At 30.1% G+C, this 21,371-nt stretch overlaps 2 protein-coding genes across 2 annotated transcripts; one reads left to right on the top strand and one right to left on the bottom strand.

Moving 5' to 3' along the window:
- The first annotated feature begins 8,626 nt into the window (after positions 1–8,626).
- Positions 8,627–10,384, top strand: LOC110609374. The gene is made up of 3 exons (XM_021748915.1): positions 8,627–9,010; positions 9,074–10,033; positions 10,091–10,384. The coding sequence occupies exons 1-3, from the start codon at positions 8,627–8,629 to the stop codon at positions 10,382–10,384; spliced, it is 1,638 nt and encodes a 545-aa protein (XP_021604607.1).
- A 6,792-nt stretch (positions 10,385–17,176) lies between these two features.
- On the bottom strand, positions 17,177–19,757 carry LOC110617769 (molybdenum cofactor sulfurase 3). Its single transcript, XM_043955953.1, has 2 exons — positions 19,617–19,757; positions 17,177–19,489 (listed from the first exon to the last, which is right to left on the bottom strand). The coding sequence occupies exon 2, from the start codon at positions 19,174–19,176 to the stop codon at positions 17,281–17,283; it is 1,896 nt and encodes a 631-aa protein (XP_043811888.1). The 5' UTR covers positions 19,177–19,489; positions 19,617–19,757; the 3' UTR covers positions 17,177–17,280.
- Between the last annotated feature and the right edge of the window lie 1,614 nt (positions 19,758–21,371).

Raw genomic sequence — 21,371 nt, 5'->3', positions numbered from 1 at the left:
AAGAGTTTGAAAGTTGTAATAGTAAAAATATATTATATTTATAATGTGGTTTCTATTTGTTTCACAAAAAATAATTTCTTAAAAAATATTTTTTATATTTTTTATATTTAGAATATTTAAAATATTTTTCTAATTAAATGAAAAAATAAATTATTTTAAGTAAAATGGCTTTTTTATTTAAAAAAATCTGTATTAGAATTTTATTAATACATATATATAAATTTATTAATATATTTTATTTTTTAAATTAAAATTACACAATAAAAAATAAATTACTCATTAAAAAATATATTTTTCATGGAATTAAAATATTTTTTTTAGAAAATATTTTTTGATAAAATAATTTATTTTTTTATTATTTAATTTTAATTTAAAAAATAAAATATATTAATAAATTTATATAAAAATGTTTTAATAAAACACCATAAAAAATGGCTTAAAATTTTTATTGAGTAGAAAAATATTTTTAACTGGCTAAATTTTTTGAGTGTTCCAAATATTATAAAATTAAAAGGTATTTTTCGCGAAACAAAAAAAGAATTAATATTTTAATATATTTTAAATGGAAATACTATCTCTTGTTTATAATGATTTTTTACGATTAAAAAATTGAATTCATTTCAATTCATAAAATATTTTTTTTTTGAAATAAAATTTAAAATAATAAAATTCTATTAAATTAATTTATTTTAAATAAATTAATAATAAATTTAAATTTATTTATTTTATTCATTATTTTTATTATTTCTAAACTAAGCATAAATATTTATGCTATAAATGAAAATCACTTTCGTTACATTAAAAATATTTTTTGAACACAATAATTAATATTTTCAAAATATTTAAAATTTAAATTTTAAATAAATTTTTATCATGACTTCAAAAATAAATAAATAAATAAATTTTTATCATTAAAAATATAAATTAAGATGGATACTATTTTTTAAAAAATAAAAAAATAAAAAAATTAATTTTTTAATATCAATTATAAATGTATTAAATATTAATATTTAATATTAAACTAAATTTTAAAAGCAGTTATTAATTAAGAAAACACAAATAAAGTTAAAAATAAACAAAAAAAAAGGATAAAAGGAAAGAAAAAAAATGGAGTTATAAAGGGCTAATTAAGTAATTTTGACATAAATTTAAGTGAAATTATATAAAATTTTGATAATTTTGATAGATATATTTTTAATTTAAAATCAATTTTTATAAAAAATTGAAAAAATTTAATTTTTTACATTTTTAATTTTGTCAAATATAAAAATTGAAAAAAATAATTTATTTAAATTCTCTAAAAAATTATCATCCCAAATAAAGACTATTTAATATCGTAGAAATTTAATATTATTTTAAAATTAAAATATAAAATTTGTTAATTTAATATAAATAATATTAATATAATATTAAAAATATTTAATTAATTTAATAAAATTTAAATTTTATTATAAGAATCGATAACAATAATGGTACATAAAATAAAAATAAAATAAGAATCGATATTAAAATTAAATTAAAATAAAAATAGATGGAATTATATTAAATTTTAATTCTAATTTTAATACTTCAAAAAAAAAATCTAATTCTAAACAATTAAAGAAATCGACTAACGATTTTAATTCCGGTTTCTATAAAGAACCGTGGAAAGTGCACACCCTTAGCTCGAAGTAAGGCTAAAAGATAAAGACTACTAAACCCGTAAACAACAGAGCGCAGAGTACAAGGCCCACATGTGGGCCAATCCTAGCCTGCTGGGAAGAGGAGACGACCTGTTGCACCAGCCACAGCTGCTGCCTGAGATGAAGCTGGTGACAGAGGCTCGCATGGTTACCCATTGACTGATAGAGAGAACTGACAAAGTACAGACAACCACAGAATATAAAGGACAACCCCAAGCCATCATAGAACCCAATAGACAACAAGTGAATATCAACACTTAAAAAACGTCTGAGCCATGAGTGGAGATACTGAGCAGCACTCTACGGCGATGATATGCCATCTGGATCGACCGTCCATGAGCGGAAAGCGGCGAAGAAATATTATATACAGTTATTTTATATAATTTTACAAATTTGATATAAAGCCGCACTCTCAATCAGAATATTATATTATTTTGTAGATAATTATTAATTACATAATTTGGTTTAAAAATTTTAAATATAATTAATATATAAAAATATATTATATTTCTAATATATAATTTACACATATAATTAAAAATTATAAAATAATTAATACATTAATATAAGATTGATACATTTGAATTTGATAGTGCATAATTTTCTTGAGTGACGAATCAACTCTCGTGATTTTGGATTCTCGAGTCTACTGAATTGTTTTACTTTTGACAAGTCATATGCCTTTGCGTCTACGTAATTATTATTTTATTTAAATAATAATAATCACAATATTTCTACAAGTGATTGAAAATGAGTTTTCTTTAATTAGTGGAATTCAATACGGCATCAGTTTAATGAAAAGAATTTACTTTTTTTTTTTAATCAGAAATTAAAGATACAAATATAAAAATAATTAATATGTTATATAGATTTTTTTTTAAACTTTATATGTTGTATTATAGATTCACGATGGAAGAAATATAAAGAAATATAATATTTTTTCTTTATAGAAAATAATTTATATTTAAAATATATTTATTATAAAAATATTTTTTATACAATCTTTTAACAAAATGATTTATTTTTAAATATTTAATTTTAATTTAAAAAATAAAAAATATTACTAATAAATTTATATTTAGAAGTGTTATTAAATCTCCATTTATTTATTAAAAAATATTTTAATTGAAAATATTTTTTATATTTTTATAATTTTTAAAATATTAAAAAATTACTTAATAAAAATATTTATTTATTAAAAATAATTAAATTATTTTTAAAGAGAAAATTATTTTCCTAACTTTAGCCATTTTATTTACACTATTATACATAAATTTATTAATATCATTTATTTTTTATATTACAATTAAAAATAGAGAATAAGTTACTTTTCATAAAAAAATATTTTTTATTTTTAAATATAAATTATTTTTTACAATAATTTTTTTAATGACCTCATTTTTTATAAATGGAAGTCATTTTTTTGGATAAAAAATTTTTTTTTAAATAACTTAATTTTATTTATTTAATTATAAAAATAATTTTTATTAATTAATTTTTCTGAGTGTTTAAAAATTATAAGATGTAAAAATTATTTTTTTAAAATATTTTTTACAAAATAAATAGAGTCTAAGTCCTTTTTTTTATTTTAACTAAACACAAACTTTTAATTAAAATTAATTATTCAAACATTTATATTTACAAATTATCAATTTATTTTTTTTTTCTCTTTCTTCTTTTGTGATAAATATAACTATGTTCAACTTATTTTCTCTTATTTTTTTCTTCTCAAATTAAGTTGAAAAATAATTTTATTTACATATGTATTAATAGATATAATTTGTGATCTCAACATGCAAAATTTCTATTGATATATTGTGCAGTTATATAATAAATAAAAATATAATTTTATAATAATTATTATAGAGTTTTTAATATAATATTATTTAAAATTAAGAAATTAATTAATAAATTGTATAGAAATTAAATTGTATTTTTTTAAAAATTAATTAATGGTATCCTAAGGAAACTGGGTTACCTAAAAATTGGAGAAAGTCCACTATCTTCATAATGCTTGTTTTAGCAAAAAATTATAAAACTGAATGAATGTTTAAGTTAGCTTTGAAAAGTTGACAAATTATTTCCAGTAAATGTCGCATCAACACAGCTGAAAATAGGAAGAAGATTCGCTTCATTTAATTTAAAATTAGATTGAATTGAATAAATTAAAATTAAAATTTTAATATTTATAAAAATTAAATTAAATTAATTTTAATTAAAAATTAAATTCAATTAAATTAATCTAATTCAGTTGAATTTGATTTAATCAGTTAGAATAATTTTTTTATTTTTTATACTTTATTTTTAATATTTTAAAATTTAATTAAAATATTTTAATTTTAATATGATCTAATCTCTATATATTATTAAAAATAATATACTATTATCACTAATCGATTCGTTTTTTTTTTTTAATTTTTTTATAATGAAAACCGAACTGAATTGAAATTTTTGAAATTAAAAATTAAATCGAATCGAAATGGATAAAAAATCAAATCGAATTTTTAAATTAATTCAATTCAATCGATTTTTTCGATTTGAACCGAATACTACTCACTCCTAACTGAAAATGATCTATTTTATAATTTTAAAATATTAGTTAACCGTATCCGGAATTCTTCATCTTTTTGAATTTTAACTTGAGTGTATTAGGGTAAATCAGGATTAGAATCAACCTCTAAATTAATTTTTTTTTCTGAAAATTAATAAAAATATATATATATATATATATTCTAACAATATAAAGTAATGCATAAGATATTTGTCTATTTTTTAGGTTTGTTGTTACCTACCCCTTCACATGATCCCTTCCTTGCCAACTCCAAAGTCAAGAATATTTATTATTGTTATTATTATTATTAGCCTCAGAAGTATTGAGTTTTTGAATAATTTAATTTAGAGTTATTTAAATTTATTACTTTTTTATATTTATTATTATATAATATTACATATTTTATGTTATTAAAAGTTTTTTAAAAATAATATATTTTTACACTAAATAATTATAATAAATTATAATTGTCAAATTAAAATAAAATAATTTGAGTTTAGCTTTTTAAATTAAATTGAAATTAGACTTATTCTACATATTTATTATGTTAATAAAATAATGATAATTATTATATCATGTTAAATGATTTAATTCTGCATTATATTTAGAGAAATGAGAAAACTACTGAAACCCTTGATTTTCTTTTCATAAAAAAATTTTATTTAAAAATTAAAATAATTTACTTAAAAAATAAATATAAAAATATACATATCAACTTAATATCGCATATTTCCATTAGCACAAATTATAATAATGCACCCATAAATGCAAGTACTTCCGTCAGCACCAGACTGACAAATTGGATTGTGAACTATACGTCGTAACTCAATTACAGAAAAACATGTGAGATGATTAGTACATTTCTGTTTGTATATATATATATATTCAGTGAGCATGATAGTTTTTCCGGTGATTTTTAACAGCAAATACTTATATTTTACTCTTACAAACACGTATAGTTTGACAATATCTAGAAGCAACCATGCTAGTAGTAAATATTCAATTATAATATTAATAATTGAAGTCCATTTTAATTTGATGAGTATAGTTAGTATTAGATTGAGTTTGTTTAAAAAAAATATATTTCTTAAGAAAATATTTTTATACTTTTTAAGTATTTGAAACATTAAAAATATTTATTTAAAAAAAATATTTTTATAATTAAAGAAAAAAATAAATTATTTTAAAAAAAATGACTTTCTCTTAAAAAAATTATTTTTCATGACTTGATATTTTTATTTTTCATCCACGTTGGTTACTTGAGGGGTTCCGTGAAGCTCTTGATGATTGCAGTTTACCTGATCTTGGCTTCCTTGGTAGCCGCTTTACTTGGAAAAACAGAAGAGAGTTGGAGTTTGTTCAAAAGAGGTTGGATCGGGCAGTGTCAACTTCTCATTGGCAATCTATTTTTAATATGGTCAGACTCTTTGTGTTGGATAATCCGCCCTCAGATCACTTGCCGTTGTTCTTGTCGCTAGGGGTGCAGCTTCATAAATTTGTGCGTAAACGGTTTCGTTTTGAAAACTCATGGTCCCTGGAGTCTGAGTGTTGACGGATTGTGTATGAGGGGTGAAATTTTAATATGTCATCTTTGCCATCCAGAATTGATTCTTGTGTAAAATATCTTGGTCAGCGGGCTAGTAATCGTCATCAGGAGTTTCAAGAACATCTTCAATCGATTAAGAAGAGATTATCTTGGTTTCGACGGCAGGTTAGTTTTGACTTTGCTCACTTACATCGATTAGAGGATCAATATCATAAAATGCTTCTTCAGAATGAATTGTATTAGAAGCAAAGGGCGAAACAACATTGGTTAGGGGAAGGTGATTGATCAAGCATAATTTAGCCACATTTTAATTATATTTCTTACTGTTTATTTACACATTTTTCTAGCTTAATTTGTGTTTTTTATATGTTTTTACAGAAAAGGAAGAAATTGGAAAGTTAGAGAAAAAGTGAAGAAAAAGCTGGAAAAGTGATTGGGTCAAAGTGATTTGCCCAAATCACTCGCAGAAACTGGCCAAATCACTCGCAGAGACAAAGACAGAAACTGGACTGAACCCCAGAAAGCGATTGGGGCAAATTGAGCAAGTGATTTGCCCAATTCACTCGCAGAATCTGCCCAAATCACTTTGATAGCAGAAAATACAGCAGAGGCGGGAAAAGAGCAGAAAATCCAAATTCAAAGGAAAGAAGTCCAAGTCCACTTCAAACACCACAAGATCAGTCCCAAGAGCCACGCCCTTCACTTAGAGAGTTCCATTCTCAATCAAATACAAAATCCAAAGAGGAATCAAAGACTACAAAGAAGACCAAATCAAATTGAGATTCCAAAACCCTAATCAAATTGGAATTGGGATTCTCCAGCTATATAAGGGCAACATCCAAACCAGCATGGCATCATCTCTTTCGGCATCTGCCATCCTCGGGAATTCTCCAGCAACACAGCAGAAACTTTCCTTCTTTCTTTTCTTCTTTATTTTTGTATTTTAGTCACCATGAGTGGCTAAATTCATTATTTTCTAGTTGAAGTTGAGAATATTCAGATTTGTGATGAATTGGGAGGTTTAATACTCCATTGTTGAACTCTTGTTTATTTCAATATTTATGCAATCTGATCGTTTCCATAATTATTGCTTTGCTTTTAGAATCAATAAGGGCCCATTGCTTTTAAATTGCTTAAGTGATAAATTGTTTGAATGATTTAGGTCCGTAATTGCTTAAATTGTTTGAACATAAATATAATCAGTTGCATAACCTAGCCTTGACCACGCGGTTGGCAAGGATAGAATTGGGTTTCTCTAAGTCTTAATGCGATCAACGGTTGTTCGATGCTAAATGCCCCAAGGACGTTCCTTGGCAACTTGTTGATCAGTGTTTGATTAGCGAACGTTTCCTAATCAAACTAGAACTAAGGAGGAATTTGGATTGTGAGAAGCGTCTTCCACAACCAAAACGGATTTATTGAAATCAAATAGGAGTCTTTAATAATCAATGATCAATTCTGAACAAACTGAATTAGACTCACACTTCAGCTAGAATCACTTTCCCATTGATATTCTCACTTATTTAAATTATTGTTCTCTTTTGCTTTTAGTTTTTAAACTCATCAAAACAAACCCCCTCTTTTACTTATTTGTTATTACTTGCCTTAGTCATTATTAGGAAGATACTTGGTGTCAATTCCCTGTGGTTCGACCCTATTGCCACTATCTGCAAATTTATTTGTTGATTGATAATAGGTTATTTTTGACGGCTTCGACAACCGCTTATCAGTGATGCTAATACAAAGTTCTTTCATGCTTCTGCGTCTAATCGAAATAGAATGAATTTTATTACTAGATTACGAAACAATGAGGGAGTTTGGGTGGATTGGGATTCTGGTTTGCAGTTTGTAATTGTTGAGTTTTATAAGAATCTGTTTGCGTCTACTCCTAGTGATATGGGGCCAATTCTTTCACATGTACAGCAGAAGGTTACTGATCAGCAGAATCAAATGTTAATTGCTCTGTTTTCAGCTAAGGAGGTTCGGGTGGCCCTGTTCTCAATGCATCCAGATAAATCTCCTAGACCTGATGGTTTGAACCCAGGATTTTTTCAAAAATATTGGGATATAGTTGGGTCTAATGTCACTACTGCTTGTCATAATTGTTTGAATGGGGATGGTTTGATGCCTGGTTGTAATAGAACTAATATCATTTTGATCCCTAAAAAGTCTGTTCCTGAAAGGTAGCTGATTTGAGACCGATTTCTCTTAGTAATGTGGTTGATCGTATTGTGTGCAAGGCTATGGCTAACAAATTGAAGCTTGTTCTTTCACAAGTCATCTCTGAAGCCCATAGCGCTTTTATTCCGCATCGTCTCATCACTAATAATATTATTGTGGCATATGAGCTTTTCCATTCTTTAAAGCAAAAGAAACAAGGCAAGCGGGGGGTGTTGGAATTAAAGACTGATATGAGCAAGGCTTATGATCGTATAGAATGGAATTATTTGAAGCTTATTATGTTAAAGTTGGGTTTTGATGAGTCCTGGGTCTCTCACATCATGAAAATTATTACTTCCGTTTCTTATTTTTTTGTAAGAGGTGGTGAGGACTATGACCTCGTTAATTCCGGGAAGAGGTTTGCGTCAAGGTGATCCTCTCTCTCCTTACTTTTTTAGTATTTGTGCTAAAGGATTATCGACGATTTTGTCTAAATTCCAGGCTCAGGGTCGATTGCATGGTGCTACTGTTACAAAAAGAGCCATTCCGATTTCTCATTTATTTTTCGCAGATGACTCCCTCTTCTTTATTAGAGCTTCAGATGAGGAAGCACATTAGTTGAAGTATTGCTTGACTCTTTATGAACCAGTATCTAGGTAGAGGATAAATTATCATAAGTCGGCAGTGATGTTTACTCCTAATGCGGATTATGGGCTTCGTGCAAGTATTTGTCAATGTTTGGGAGTGCAGGAGGTGGATAATCACGGTAATTATCTTGGCGTGCCTTCGGTCATTGGCATAGATAAGAAATTAATTTTTAATTATGTGGTTGACAAAGTGGCGAAGCGTATCCAAGGATGGAAGACAAAATTTCTTTCTAAGGCTGGGAAAGATATTCTTTTGCGTACTGTTGCACAGTCAGTTCCCAATTATATTATGTCATTGTTTTTGTTACCGGTGGATACTTATAAAGATATTGAGACTATAATGAATGGTTTCTTTTGGGGAAATGAGAAAGACACTGGTGGTGGTATAAGGTGGTTTCGACGGAAACAGTTTGCAGTTCTAAAGGTAGCTAGTGGTTTAGGATATCAGGAATTATGACAGTTTAACCTTGCTTTAGTGGCTAAGCAGGGTTGGAGGCTTTTGAAGTATCCTAATACTTTGGCTTCTAAAGTTTTAAAGGCGAAGTATTTTCCCCATTTTGATTTTTTCCAAGCTCCTGTGGGTAATGGTCCGAGTAAGATTTGGAGAAGTATTTGTGCTTCTCGCTCTATTTTAACTTATGGCTGCAGGCGACAGATTGGGGATGGGCGTTCCACTCACATTTGGACTAATTCTTGGATTTTAGAAGCAGGTGATCTTTATATTCGGACTGAGGTTGCTAAGAACATAACTTTTGTTAGGGTTTCCGATTTGATTTTGAATAGGACGTGGAATGCCAAGTTAATTTGGACTCATTTTCAGCAGCATGATTCTGACAACATTTTGCGTATTCCTTTATCTCTTAGGGAATGCGATGATGATTGGTGCTGGGCTTTAAATCGAAAGGGTGAGTATGTTGTGAAGGAAGGCTATCGGGTGGCAATGGAGGATAATCTTGCTGATGTATCTAACCATAGTTTTCCATGGCATCTCATATGGAAAGTTGCTATTCCAGCTAAGGTAAAGCTTCTCATTTGGCGTATTTTACGAAATGCTTTGCCTTGTAAACATAATCTTCGAGTTTGTCATATGGATATTGATGAGTGTTGCCCCGTTTGTGGTGTTGGTATGGAAACAAACTTTCATGTTCTCTATTGTTGCTCTTTTGCAAGATCTTGTTGGTTGCTGTCAAATTTAGGTTGGATATCTTTTTCTTCTCTCAACACTATGTTGTCTTATGTTCTTACTTCATTGTCTGTGTCTCAACGTGAAGAGGTTTTTATGTTGATATGGAGCTTGTGGACACACCGTAATGATGTTGTATGGAATCAGATTTTTCAGCAGCCTATTTACGTGGTTAATAGGGCTAGAGCAGTGTTGGAAGAATGGCAGCTGGCTCGGTTACATTTTAGAGTTACAGATTCTGGTACTAAACCACTAGCTGCAGCAGTTTGGCAACCTCCTCCCCTTGGATAGTATAAATGCAATATAGACATTTCAATACAGGCTAATGGTTCATATAGGTTGGGAATGGTGGTCCGAAATTCATTGGGGTACTGTTGTGAAGGTCAACTTATGGTCGTGCCTGGTTTAATGGATCCTCTATTGGGTGAAGTGTTATGTTTTAGGGAGGCATTGAGCTGGTTGAAGTCTAACAATTATTTTCCAGTTTGTGTGGAGACGGATTGTGAGCTGATTGTTAACGCTTTGAATTCTTCACACTCTGATTCTTCACACTCTGATTCTTCATATTTTGAGTTGATGATTAATGATTGTAAGGATCTTCTTCATGAGCTGTAGTATGTTTCATTTGCTTTTGTTAGGAGATCAGCGAATCAAGTTGCTCATACAGTTGCAAGGGCGGCTGGTTCTATGTCTGATTTTGATTAGGGGGTATGCCCTCCTTTATTCTTGTACGACGCATTATCCTTTGATATTAATAATATGAGCTGAGCTTTCATTTTGATTCAAAATAAATAAATTTTATTTTTTAAATTAAAATTAAAAAATAAGATTTATAATTTAATAAAATCAATTTGAAGTATTTTAAACGTGTTTTTTTTTTAAAAAAAAAAAAGGTTTTAAGTTATTAAGATTCAGCCGCCGAAGGTGCCTTCTCTAGCCACCTATAAAAGGGACTCTACCAGGAAAGAAGAAAACTTTTTCTCTATTTTGAACATAGATAAGTCTTATACTCTTCTTCTTCTCATATTCTTCCTTTTCACGTTTTTTTATGAGTTTTTACTTTTATTTTGAAGATTTTAGTTGAATTTCAAAGTTTTAGCTCCTGGAATCTTCAAAACTTATCTCTTATTTTCCTTCAAATTTCTTCTTCGATTGCTGTGTTGGTATTTTCAACCTGAAGTAAGTTAAATCCTTAACTCTCTTCTTCTGTTTGGAGTTCTTAAAAGAGACAATAGTTATTTTTTATGGCCTGATGTTGCATGCATGACCTTTTAGATATTTTAGAGTTTGAGTTTCTGGTTTAGGGTTAATGAATATTTTCTTCTCGTGTTGTTGATGCATGTTGAAGATTAGGCTAGCTTTAAGTGTCCTTTATATGTGTTGTGTGTGTATAGTTGTTTGTGGGTTGTTGCATATAGGTTGGAAGCGTTTTGGTGGCTGTGGTTTAAGGCAGAATCAAGTTCTGCCTTGTTGGAGAACCCAGGTTCGGCCGCAGAACCTGTCGCCGAAAGTCCCCTATCCAGCTTTTTTCAGCTTGTTCCCTATGTGTGTTCTTGTATGTTTATAGGGGTTTCTTGGGGTAATTTTTAGAGTTATAAATGTTATATTTGATCCCTTATTTAAGTTCATTTGTGTAGGATCGGACTTGGAAGTCCGTAGATGTTTGTAGTGAGATAACTACTTTAGAGTTAGGCGTGCGTCAGCCGGAGGTGAGTAGAACTAAACTGAATTATTATTTCAAAGACAAGCAAATGTTTTAAGCATACTCATGCATCATAAATGCCATGTATATATATATGATTAGGTTGCTTTGCATTAAAATTCACGAATATGATGCATTGTATAATTTGTTATTGCTGTGGATGGATGTTGGATGACCCACTAGCCCTCGAGTATGTTATGATATGTTATGAAAGATACGGAAAGATCATACTAGCCTATTCTACGCATCTGGCACTATGTAAGGGAAAGTTCAGGGTTGCTAATTCTATGCCCCTGACACTATGGATATATTATGTTATATTCAAGAGGAAGTCCTGAGAAGTATCCGTCACAGGCCAGACACTATTGGAATATGTAGAGGATTAATGGTGACAAGTCCATCTTGATGTGAATTATTTATCATGTGACACATTCATGTAATCATTTTTTTTTTTAAACTGCTTCCGCTCACTAGACTCTTGTAGCTTATCCTTTTCCCCTAACCCCAGGTTTGCAAGATTAGAGTTAGTTCAGGAGGTCGGCTGAGTTATTGGTATAGTCCGTTGTAATAGTATAGCTATAGACATGTATTAATTTATGGATTAGAATTGTGCTTTGTCTAAGTTTTCTTTATAATCCCTGCCTTATGATCTTTTATGTAAAAGTTTTTAAGTATAAGTTATGTTCGGACCAAACATGAGGCATGTAATGTTGACCATACTGGAGTATTGATGAAGTCTCTAATATGGATTTTATGTTTTCAGTTATGATGCATGCATAGGTCGAGTTTTTATTCATGAGATGGAAATGTATTTTTATATTTGTGTGATCATGTATGGGATTATATCAAATATAACAAGATGTATAGTAAACTTACTACGAGCTCTAGCGACCTTAAGTCGATTTGAACCCTAGTGCCGATAGCAGTCTGATTGCCAGGTTGTTACATCAAGTAACTTATTTAACCTCTTCACCTTAGCTTTGTGTTTCCCTTTTAGCAAGGCAGTAATACGAGCAACCTCCTTTTGCATAGTCTTTTCAATATTAACCTGAGCGGCCTCCTGTGCACTCTTCATTTTCTATTCTAACTCAACAAAGCACTGAGAATCTGAAGCACAAGACACTACATTAGATAAGAAAATGAAATAAAAATCAATAGCAAAAAGCTCCTCAATAAGCCACAAGCTACCAGCCTCTGGTTGAACACTAGGCTTTATCAAGTGGAAAATGGTTCCCAAAAGCCGAGGGTCAGAAAGATTTGGAGAAGCACCAAAAACATAATTACGAAGGAGATCTGCAATAGAAGTGGGGGTCGACTCCTGGTTCAGGGTATAAGCGATCCCTAACTCATGGGGAATTAGGGTCTGAGGTAGCTCTATACTAATGTCGGCATACAGGCTCCCTTTACCTCCCCTTACTGTATTAAGGGCACTTCCTCCGCAATCGCTTAAGGAGACCTCCCTGCCTATAGACTTACACGGCTACGTCCTTTTCATTTTTTGAGGTTGAAGAAGGTCATACCTTTGAGAGGCAGCCCAAGAATTCTTCCTCATCAGGCCACCCGAAGCCTCATCCTCCCTTTTCGAGTTGGATGAGAGAACCTAGATAGCAGAGGTATCGAGAGGACTGCGAGGGTTATCTCCTTCATGAGTCGTTTGCTGAGCTCTCCCTTTTTCAAGTGTTTTCCCAACGCTTGCTTCCTCCATAGTCCCCACAACACCCTCCTCAGTGATTGTATCCGAGGACGGTCCCATGATTGTCAAAGGTCGTGCATTTTTCTCTTGCTGAGGGTTAAGACAAAAGGCATCATGAATGACCTCCATGGTCTTTTGAGCTATGAACTACTCTACAGCTTGCTTGACAAAATCCTTGGACAATATGAAATTCCGGGGCATTATGGTCTTACCCATTGGAATGTTAAAAGCTACGAATCATAAAGATGAAACTTTTAGTCAAGAAAAGAAAAGGCCAAAGATGAAAGAAATTAGTTAATGTATATCAGCGACATAACAATCGCCCCCTAGAGGAATTTGCAGACATTTAAACACGTCATACTTATAAAGGAGAGAGGTTAGAGGAGCGAAATACAATTTCTCCCACTCAGACAAGCAAGGAAAGAGAGGTTAGAGGAGCGAAATACAATTTCTCCCACTCAGACAAGCAATGAAAAATATTACACTCGGAGTCTATCTTCCTAACCTGTGTCAAAGACCCAACTCTATTCTCACCTTAAGTGAACAACAGTAAAGCTTTCGACCCAATGACGGATAGAATTCTTATGGCCTGTAAAAATAGATAAATCTATACGGCCACTGAAATTTTAAAACCTGGTATTTAACTTAAGGATCCTAAAGAGAGACATAAAGAGGTTCACAGATGGTTTGAATCCCCATCTCCAGTACACCGCCTCAAAGGCACAAATGAATAAAATGGAGTTAGGAGTCAGCATCATAGGAGACACCTGATAGAACTTGAAGGCCTCGACAAAAAAAGAGAAAAAGATAGATCATAGTCAAATTTTTTCAAGTAAAAGACTAGCTTTTTTCCGTATTGAGCATCGACTAGCCTAGGAGGAGGAATAGAAGAGAACAGAGCAATCCTCTCGAAGGAGTGTAGAGCCCTAATCTGATACGATTTCGTGAGGAGCAACTCTTCAGGAATGGCTCTTCGAAGGTTATTTAGGATAATGTTAGACTGCAATTTCTCTATAGGGAGAAATTATAAGGGAGCCATGAAAAAAGGAGACGTACTTGAAGCAAGATATTTCTAAAGGGAGAGCTGAGGAAGGAAAGAGTTTGAAATGCCAAAGTAGTTTAAAGCGTCCAAAGGAAGGCTTTTATAGGCTTCAGAATTCAAATTTCAATTCAACTCCTCAAAAGATCTCGGGTGGCAATTTCTAAAAAAATCCTCAAATAATCATTACCTTCATTTAATGGCGCCTGATCAAGAATCGATGATAATAAGGGCATACTTCTCAAAGGAAAGTGCGTCAAAAATTGTCCATAATGGCTCAATGAAATTAAATTCACTCCTCTAACCGTCATAAATAATCCTCAGATAAGCGAAAGGAAATATAATAATATATAAATAACAAGTTCTACTAAGATTGTGACACGTGTACATAGAATTCAGAAGGGCTTTATGAACTTCTCCATCTGGTTCGACTGGGCAGTAGAAAGCTCGACTTATGAGGTGCAAGGATTAGACCACTGACACCCCTAATCTTGCCAAAATCTGGAATGGACGGACATATCTCTTCAAATCTCATACCACGACGAGGTATTAAATGTGCATGCGATGAACAGTGTCAATATAACGTGCTTAACAGTCTAAATATAGGCTAGTCAACCCCGCATTTATTAGCCAATTGCTCCCATTTAATGACTTGCTTGACACACCTGCAATAAGATATTCCTGTCCAATTTGATGGAATGTAACGTATAGAGCGTCAGTACGACCAGGGATATATATACTACAGATCTAATCCAAAGACGAGACAATTCTTAACTTTTACTAAATCCACTATCTTGCCTCGCTCAAGAAACCTTTAAACTTTTAAAATTCAGGATCCTAATAGCCATTCACTATCTTACCTCACTAAACCTTAACCTTTTAAAATTCAGGATTAATCCCGATTATCGATTAAATTAGAATTTTAATCATATTAAATTAAAAAAATTATATAAAACTAATGGTCCTACATCATAAAATGAGATGGAGGTATTCAAAATACTAATAAACTATAATAATTGAAAGTATGGTTTTAACTTAACAATTGTTTTTTTTATATACAATAAGATTGTGATAATAAAATCACAAAATTTAAAGGGAAATTTGTATCTTAACTTGATGAATTATTTAAAATAATTATTAAATAATCTGAATTAATTATTTAAATCAGATAAAAAAATTAAAAATTATTTAAATTAATTTTAACCAATCCGTGAAACAGAAATGGGTGGGACCTAATTTTTTCTATTTAAAATTTCCATTCCCTAACTATAGCTAAATCTAGGTGGTTGTATTTATTAATACAGAAATCAGCTCAACTGGATTTGTCTTTCCATTGAAGAGCAATAACTATCACTATGGCAAATTACAAATATATTGTAGATCAATTGTTTTAAAGCTTGGAGTAGTTCAACTAATTGAATTGTTTTAACTAAATCAAATTGGATTGAGTAGTTTTCAATTAATTATTTTTTAATATAAAATATTATACTCCTTTCAAATTTAAGGCAAACTCAACTTTTGAGTATGTGTTGATTGTTTTGAAGAGCTTTTCTTTATAGAGACTTTAGCATTATTGAAGCGTCCAAGCCAGGCTAGAATGCCTAAATGGGCCTACTTCTTGGGCTCAATTTTGTAACCTCATTCAGCTCACAGTCGTATCTCTCCATGTTTCTGACTGTTTGTCTCAACTCTGCCCACAAAGCCTTCCCACTTTGAAATCCATTCTAAAATTCTATAAATATTATTTTTATTAAAAAATTGTAGTTTATTTTATATTTTTAAGTACATAAATATTACAAACTTTAAAAAATTTGCTCTGGCAAAAACTTCATGCCTTGACTTTTCATTGCCTCCGATTCGCATTTGTTACTGAATTCTGCATTTTTGGAATGTTAACTTATTTTATTTTAAACAAAATCTTGTAATATGGCAATTTGGAATTTTCTCTAAAATTTTTCATCAAATTACTACATATTTAATTAAAATGAAAAATTTTATAATTTTTTTACATGAAGTGTTTATTTTATTTTTTATAATTTATTTAAAGATAAATTACACTTTAATCTTAAATTTTAGCATAATTGATAAATCGGTTCGAATAAAAGCTCATTCCATTCATAATTTTGTTATTCAATAGGTAAAGGTAGAATAATCATTTTACATATTTAAAATACTCTCGATAACACTTTAATCCTAGTGAGTGTAGGTAAATCATTTTATATTGTGTAAATTACGCTTTAGTTGTTAAATTTTAGCATATTTATATATTAATTTTTATATTTTTAAAACTGAATTTTTAAATCGCTTTATATTCAATTCATCCAAAATTACAGTTTTTCTATATTTTATAGATATTAATTTAAAGTTAGTAAGTATTCAAGCTTGAAAGTTAATTTCTTTCTAAAATATTGTTTTATAAAAATCTACAATCTATTTATAGGTTATTTAGTATCACTTAAGAATGGCTGAAATTGTAAATATATTTTAAAATTTTGAAATTATCAAATACTAGAATATTTTAATAAATGAAAATTAAAAAAAAAAATTAAAATTTAGTTGAATATAATAATTCGGATAAAAGTTAATATGTAAAATTTAGTTGAATATAATAATCTGGATAAAAGTTAATATGGACATAGCATGTTTTTTCAAATGAAATCATAACTTTTAATATTTTTTATTTAATAAGGGATAAGAAAAATATTTTTTTTATAATTTTAATCGCAAAAAATTAATAAATGATTATAGAGGAAGTTAAGTGTTTAATTTTAAAAATATAGAGATCGATATGTTAATATTAAAATTTGAAGATTAACGTGTAATTTATCCATTTAAAAAGAATAATAAAAATATTTTTATATTGTTAATGAAAAGAATAAATGTATGTATTTAAACGGATAGAGAAATTTAAGTGTTTAAATTTAAAAATATAAAATTAATTTATTAATTATATTAAAATTTAAATATTAAAATATAATTTTACCCCTATTTTTATCTCAATATTAGCTTATTTGTTGATAATGCAGGTAAAATAATTGACCCTAATAATATGAAATAATAAAAGAATTGAGTGTAAACTAGACTTCAATTATCTTCTGATTAAGAGCCGTGTATCTCCATCTCTCTTTTTCAACAAAATCTGCGTCCAAGAATCGTGAAACAAATGACCAAAGCCTATAAACATCCTCAAAATTTGTCAAGAATCCAAGAGCAGCCGTCACAACTGAAATACCAGAATGGGGTTTCTCTCTCTTCTCATTTAAGATTGATCCTCCTCCACCTGTTATTGTCTCCAATGTCCATCTCCTCTCTTCTCCATGCTTGTCACGGAGCCAAATGTTTTGCAGAACTCCATAACTTAAAGAAATGTTGTTTCTATCAGCAAGTTTCTGTACAAGTGCAGGATCAATTTTATCTCCTTTCCAATCAAATACATTGAATGCCACTGCTGGTCCTCTGTCAAACTTTACCTTTGGCCCGTAGATGCTGATTGGGGGTTGCCCATTTTCTGAATGTGGATGCTGAAGACTCGTTAATGCATTTACCAGCCAGTTTATCAAGTACCTTGCTCTCGCACTGATTAGTATCAAGCCCAGTGAATCTGCGTGATCCAATCCTCTATATTCGAGTTCCGGGATCCTATCGATGCTTCTCTCGATCTCTGGGGCTTTCTGTTTTTCAGCAATCTCTTCAATTTCGTGTAGTTCAGAAGTTTTGCTGCTTACCTGCTGACTGATCAGCATTGGATTTGAGGATGAGCCTGGCAAAACATCAGCATCAGATAGCTCGAGATTTGCCTTTGACTCAGCTTCTATATCAGCCATAGAAGACTCTTCGGATTGCTGAGATGGTCTTGTTGCTGGCACAAGCTTTACTATACCTACGCTTGTAGAAGTATTTGAATCCTTTAAAACAGAAATACTTGATTTTTTCACAAACAGACACCCAAAACCAGATGGGTTCTCGTCGAAAACCTTGAAAAAGGAGCAAATAAGAAAATCAGGCTTGAAGAGGGAGAGGCCTAAAGTCTCCATATCCTTAGGTCCCAATGCAGTTGCATCAAGCAAGACATGCCACCCATTTTCCTGGGCCATACTCATCCAAAAATATGAATAACTAGCTCCTGTCATCCTTGACTGAAGTGGGAAAACAAATAGCCCTCTATTCTTTTTCTTACTCGCGATCTTCTTCTGTAGTTTTCCTGACTGGATTCTCAGTGAAGGCCACGAGAACTCAGCTGAGGTGACCTGTGCTCCTTTCTTCTTTGAGCTTTCAATCATCACTCTCACCGCCTCGTTCTCGTAGTCATAAACCGTAAGGAGATTTCTATGGGATTGGAATGGGTACGAGTCTGCAAGAAGTTTGAATGCAGATGACTGATTGGCAGTGAAAACCATGTTGTAATCATCTTCGGATATATTCATGAAGGCCGTAATTCTTTTTTGAATATTATTTTCCAGGTCTGATTCTGGAGCAGCATATTGTAATTGAGAGGTCAAGCTCACTGACCTGTAGGAAATATCGAAAAATGGTGTTCCAAAAGCAGCACTAGAATGCAGTGGTGGAGAAGTTGAAGTTGAAGCACTTGAAGAAGCCTGAGAATATTGACTCTGTTGCTGGAAGTAGGAGAAGAGTCCATGGCCAATATAATCAAGACATACATGTTTGGACAGCGAAAGATGGTAGTATTCTTGTTGTCGGATTTTGTCAGCCTTCTCAGTCAGAGAATACTGTGGAAATGCTTTGATGAAATTGGAGAATGATTCATGTAATGAGGGGAGAGACTCGTGATTGGTGAATTGAGAATTTGGGTATATAGAGGAAGCCATGGAAACTTCAAAGTCATACCGAGAAACAGCAGCACTTGTTAAAGATGTCACAGTAGTTTGAGGTTCAGACAGGCCGAGAAACGTTGTCGGACAACACCCATGAAAGCAAACTTCCGAAGACTCTCTGATGCAAGGTGAATACATTTTTCCTGTGTTTTCTTCCTGGTTTTTCTTCTATATTCTCTTCTTTGACTTCATCCAATCAAGGGGTTCCACCATGTTGTCTGCTAGAGCATTCCATCAATAAATCCTGTCTCTCATCTTTTACAAAGTTAGCTTTCTCGTTCTTCGCTAATAATGATGAACGTAGATCAAACGTGTTGTTTACAACTCTAACATTGTTGTCATAGAATTCAGAGACTCTTCAAATTGCGTATGCGCCATGGCAGAGAAACTTCGGGCTAGCTGCATTCTGAATAGTAAACCCATCGACTAAAATGTTCAAATTCAATATAGGCTGCAAAAGAATAACAACTCAAATGGTAAACGTTGGAGTAAAAACAACAAATTAGATTACTAGGTTTAACTTCATGCATATATATATAAGCTTTGCCTTAATGTCAGCAATGTACATGAATTCTTACCAATACACATAATCAAGCGGTTGTGAAGCTTTTGGAGAAGATAAGGGGCTAATTAACACAGATGTTTGTGTCACACCTTTTGCAAATTGAAAGCAACCAAGGAGAAAAGGGCAGGGAAACTTTTGTAATGGCCGGCACAAATCTTCGATACAAGCCAGAAGTTTCTTTGGAAATATCCTCCATTGCCAACTTTATTTTTGGTCAATGATAAAATTACTAATAAGTCATTATTATTTCGATCATATTATAAAATTATTATATTAAAGTATTTATATATTTATAATTAAATATTTTAGACTTAATTTTTTGATAATAAATATATTTAAATAAATTTAAAAAATTTTAAGTGTTATTCTGTTGATCTCTAAGTTATTAAAAAATATATTTTATTTTAATTAAGTAATTTTAAAATAAAAATTAATTAATTTTTAAAAAATATGGGCCCAACAATAATTTACCCTAGTATTATTTTCCAACTTTTTAGGTCTTCTCAGTAACAAGGACATTTTGTCAAAATGTTCACTTTAGTTTTTGGAAGAATATGAGAAACGTCCACGTGGGTTCTCAAAAGATAGGAATAGCTGTCAGTTTCTCTCTCTCTCGGACTTGCGTTTCACTTTTGGATTTCCGAGCATTCAAATTGAGCCTTACGGCAAGAAGTAGTCGAATTCACGCAATGGGTTTAAATTTTTTATTATTATAAATAATTATTAATACATTTTAATATTAAAAATAGAATATCGTTTTTTTTGTTATTTTAATAATCTCATTAATTACTAATTTTTAAAGAAAATAGAAAAAATACATCAACTATTCAAATTTTTTAAATATTAAATTATATTTATTTATATAAATAATCTAGATTTTTAAATATGATAATTAATTATTAAAAATACTGAGTAATTTTTTATACTTAAAAATATTAGTTAGATTAAAATAAAGATGAAGAAAAGTAAGTGAAAATTCAAACGCTCAAACACTTGTAATTTCTCTAATGTTAATAAGATATTAATAAATTGTTATATATGCAATGAATTTAAATTAAAATTTCAAAGTTATAAATAGTTATAAATAAATATTAATAACTTTAAATTAAGAAAAAATAGAAAATAGTTGCAAATAAATATTACTAACTTTCAATTCAAAAAGAAATATAATAATAAATTGAAATTTATGATATTGAAATGGCTCTAATATAATAAATTAATTGTAATTATTGTTTAAGAAAAATCTTGATTATAAAAAGATAATAAATAATAAAAATAGTGATTTTTTTTAACCATCCGTTAACTTAAAAAAGGACTTGCACTTACTGCAACGTAAAAATAAAAAAATAAAAAAAAAAAGAAAAATTACGATATGATATGACTCCTCATTTGGTACTGGGGTTGTGTCTCTCTATCTTATTATCTGTCACTTTGTTTTTTTGTAACACAGCCTAATCCAAAATTCAAGAACCAGGCCTATCTCATACAATAAAGCTTCTGGAGTCGGCCCTCATGAAAAGCACCATTGTTGCAGGTTGACATGGGACCATTAATTTCTCTAACATTAATTTAAATTTTTAATTTAAATTTAATTATGTATCATTTATTAATTAATTAGATATATATAGGACGTGTAAGAATTACGTAAGACTTAAATAGAGCTAGATTTTACGAGGAAATCATCTCGTTGACTGCTTCTAGAAACTTGGAAGAGGTAAAAGAAGAAGCATTAAGTGCAAAATTTCTCTAGTCAATGCTATATAAATCC

The sequence above is a fragment of the Manihot esculenta genome, chromosome 1, assembly GCF_001659605.2.
Source record: "Manihot esculenta cultivar AM560-2 chromosome 1, M.esculenta_v8, whole genome shotgun sequence".
Taxonomy (NCBI): domain Eukaryota; kingdom Viridiplantae; phylum Streptophyta; class Magnoliopsida; order Malpighiales; family Euphorbiaceae; genus Manihot; species Manihot esculenta.
Note: the sequence above shows the minus strand (reverse complement) of the source record. Positions and strands in the feature narration are given on the sequence as shown.

Bases quoted from the DNA above. Each gene is read 5' to 3' on its own strand.
- LOC110609374 (XM_021748915.1), top strand. From the start codon at position 8,627: ATGTTTACTCCTAATGCGGATTATGGGCTTCGTGCAAGTATTTGTCAA. The intron at 9,011-9,073 runs GTAGCTAGTGGT...GTGGCTAAGCAG, and splicing joins AACAGTTTGCAGTTCTAAAG to GGTTGGAGGCTTTTGAAGTA. The intron at 10,034-10,090 runs GTTTGGCAACCT...ATTTCAATACAG, and splicing joins CTAAACCACTAGCTGCAGCA to GCTAATGGTTCATATAGGTT.
- LOC110617769 (XM_043955953.1), bottom strand. From the start codon at position 19,176: ATGTATTCACCTTGCATCAGAGAGTCTTCGGAAGTTTGCTTTCATGGG.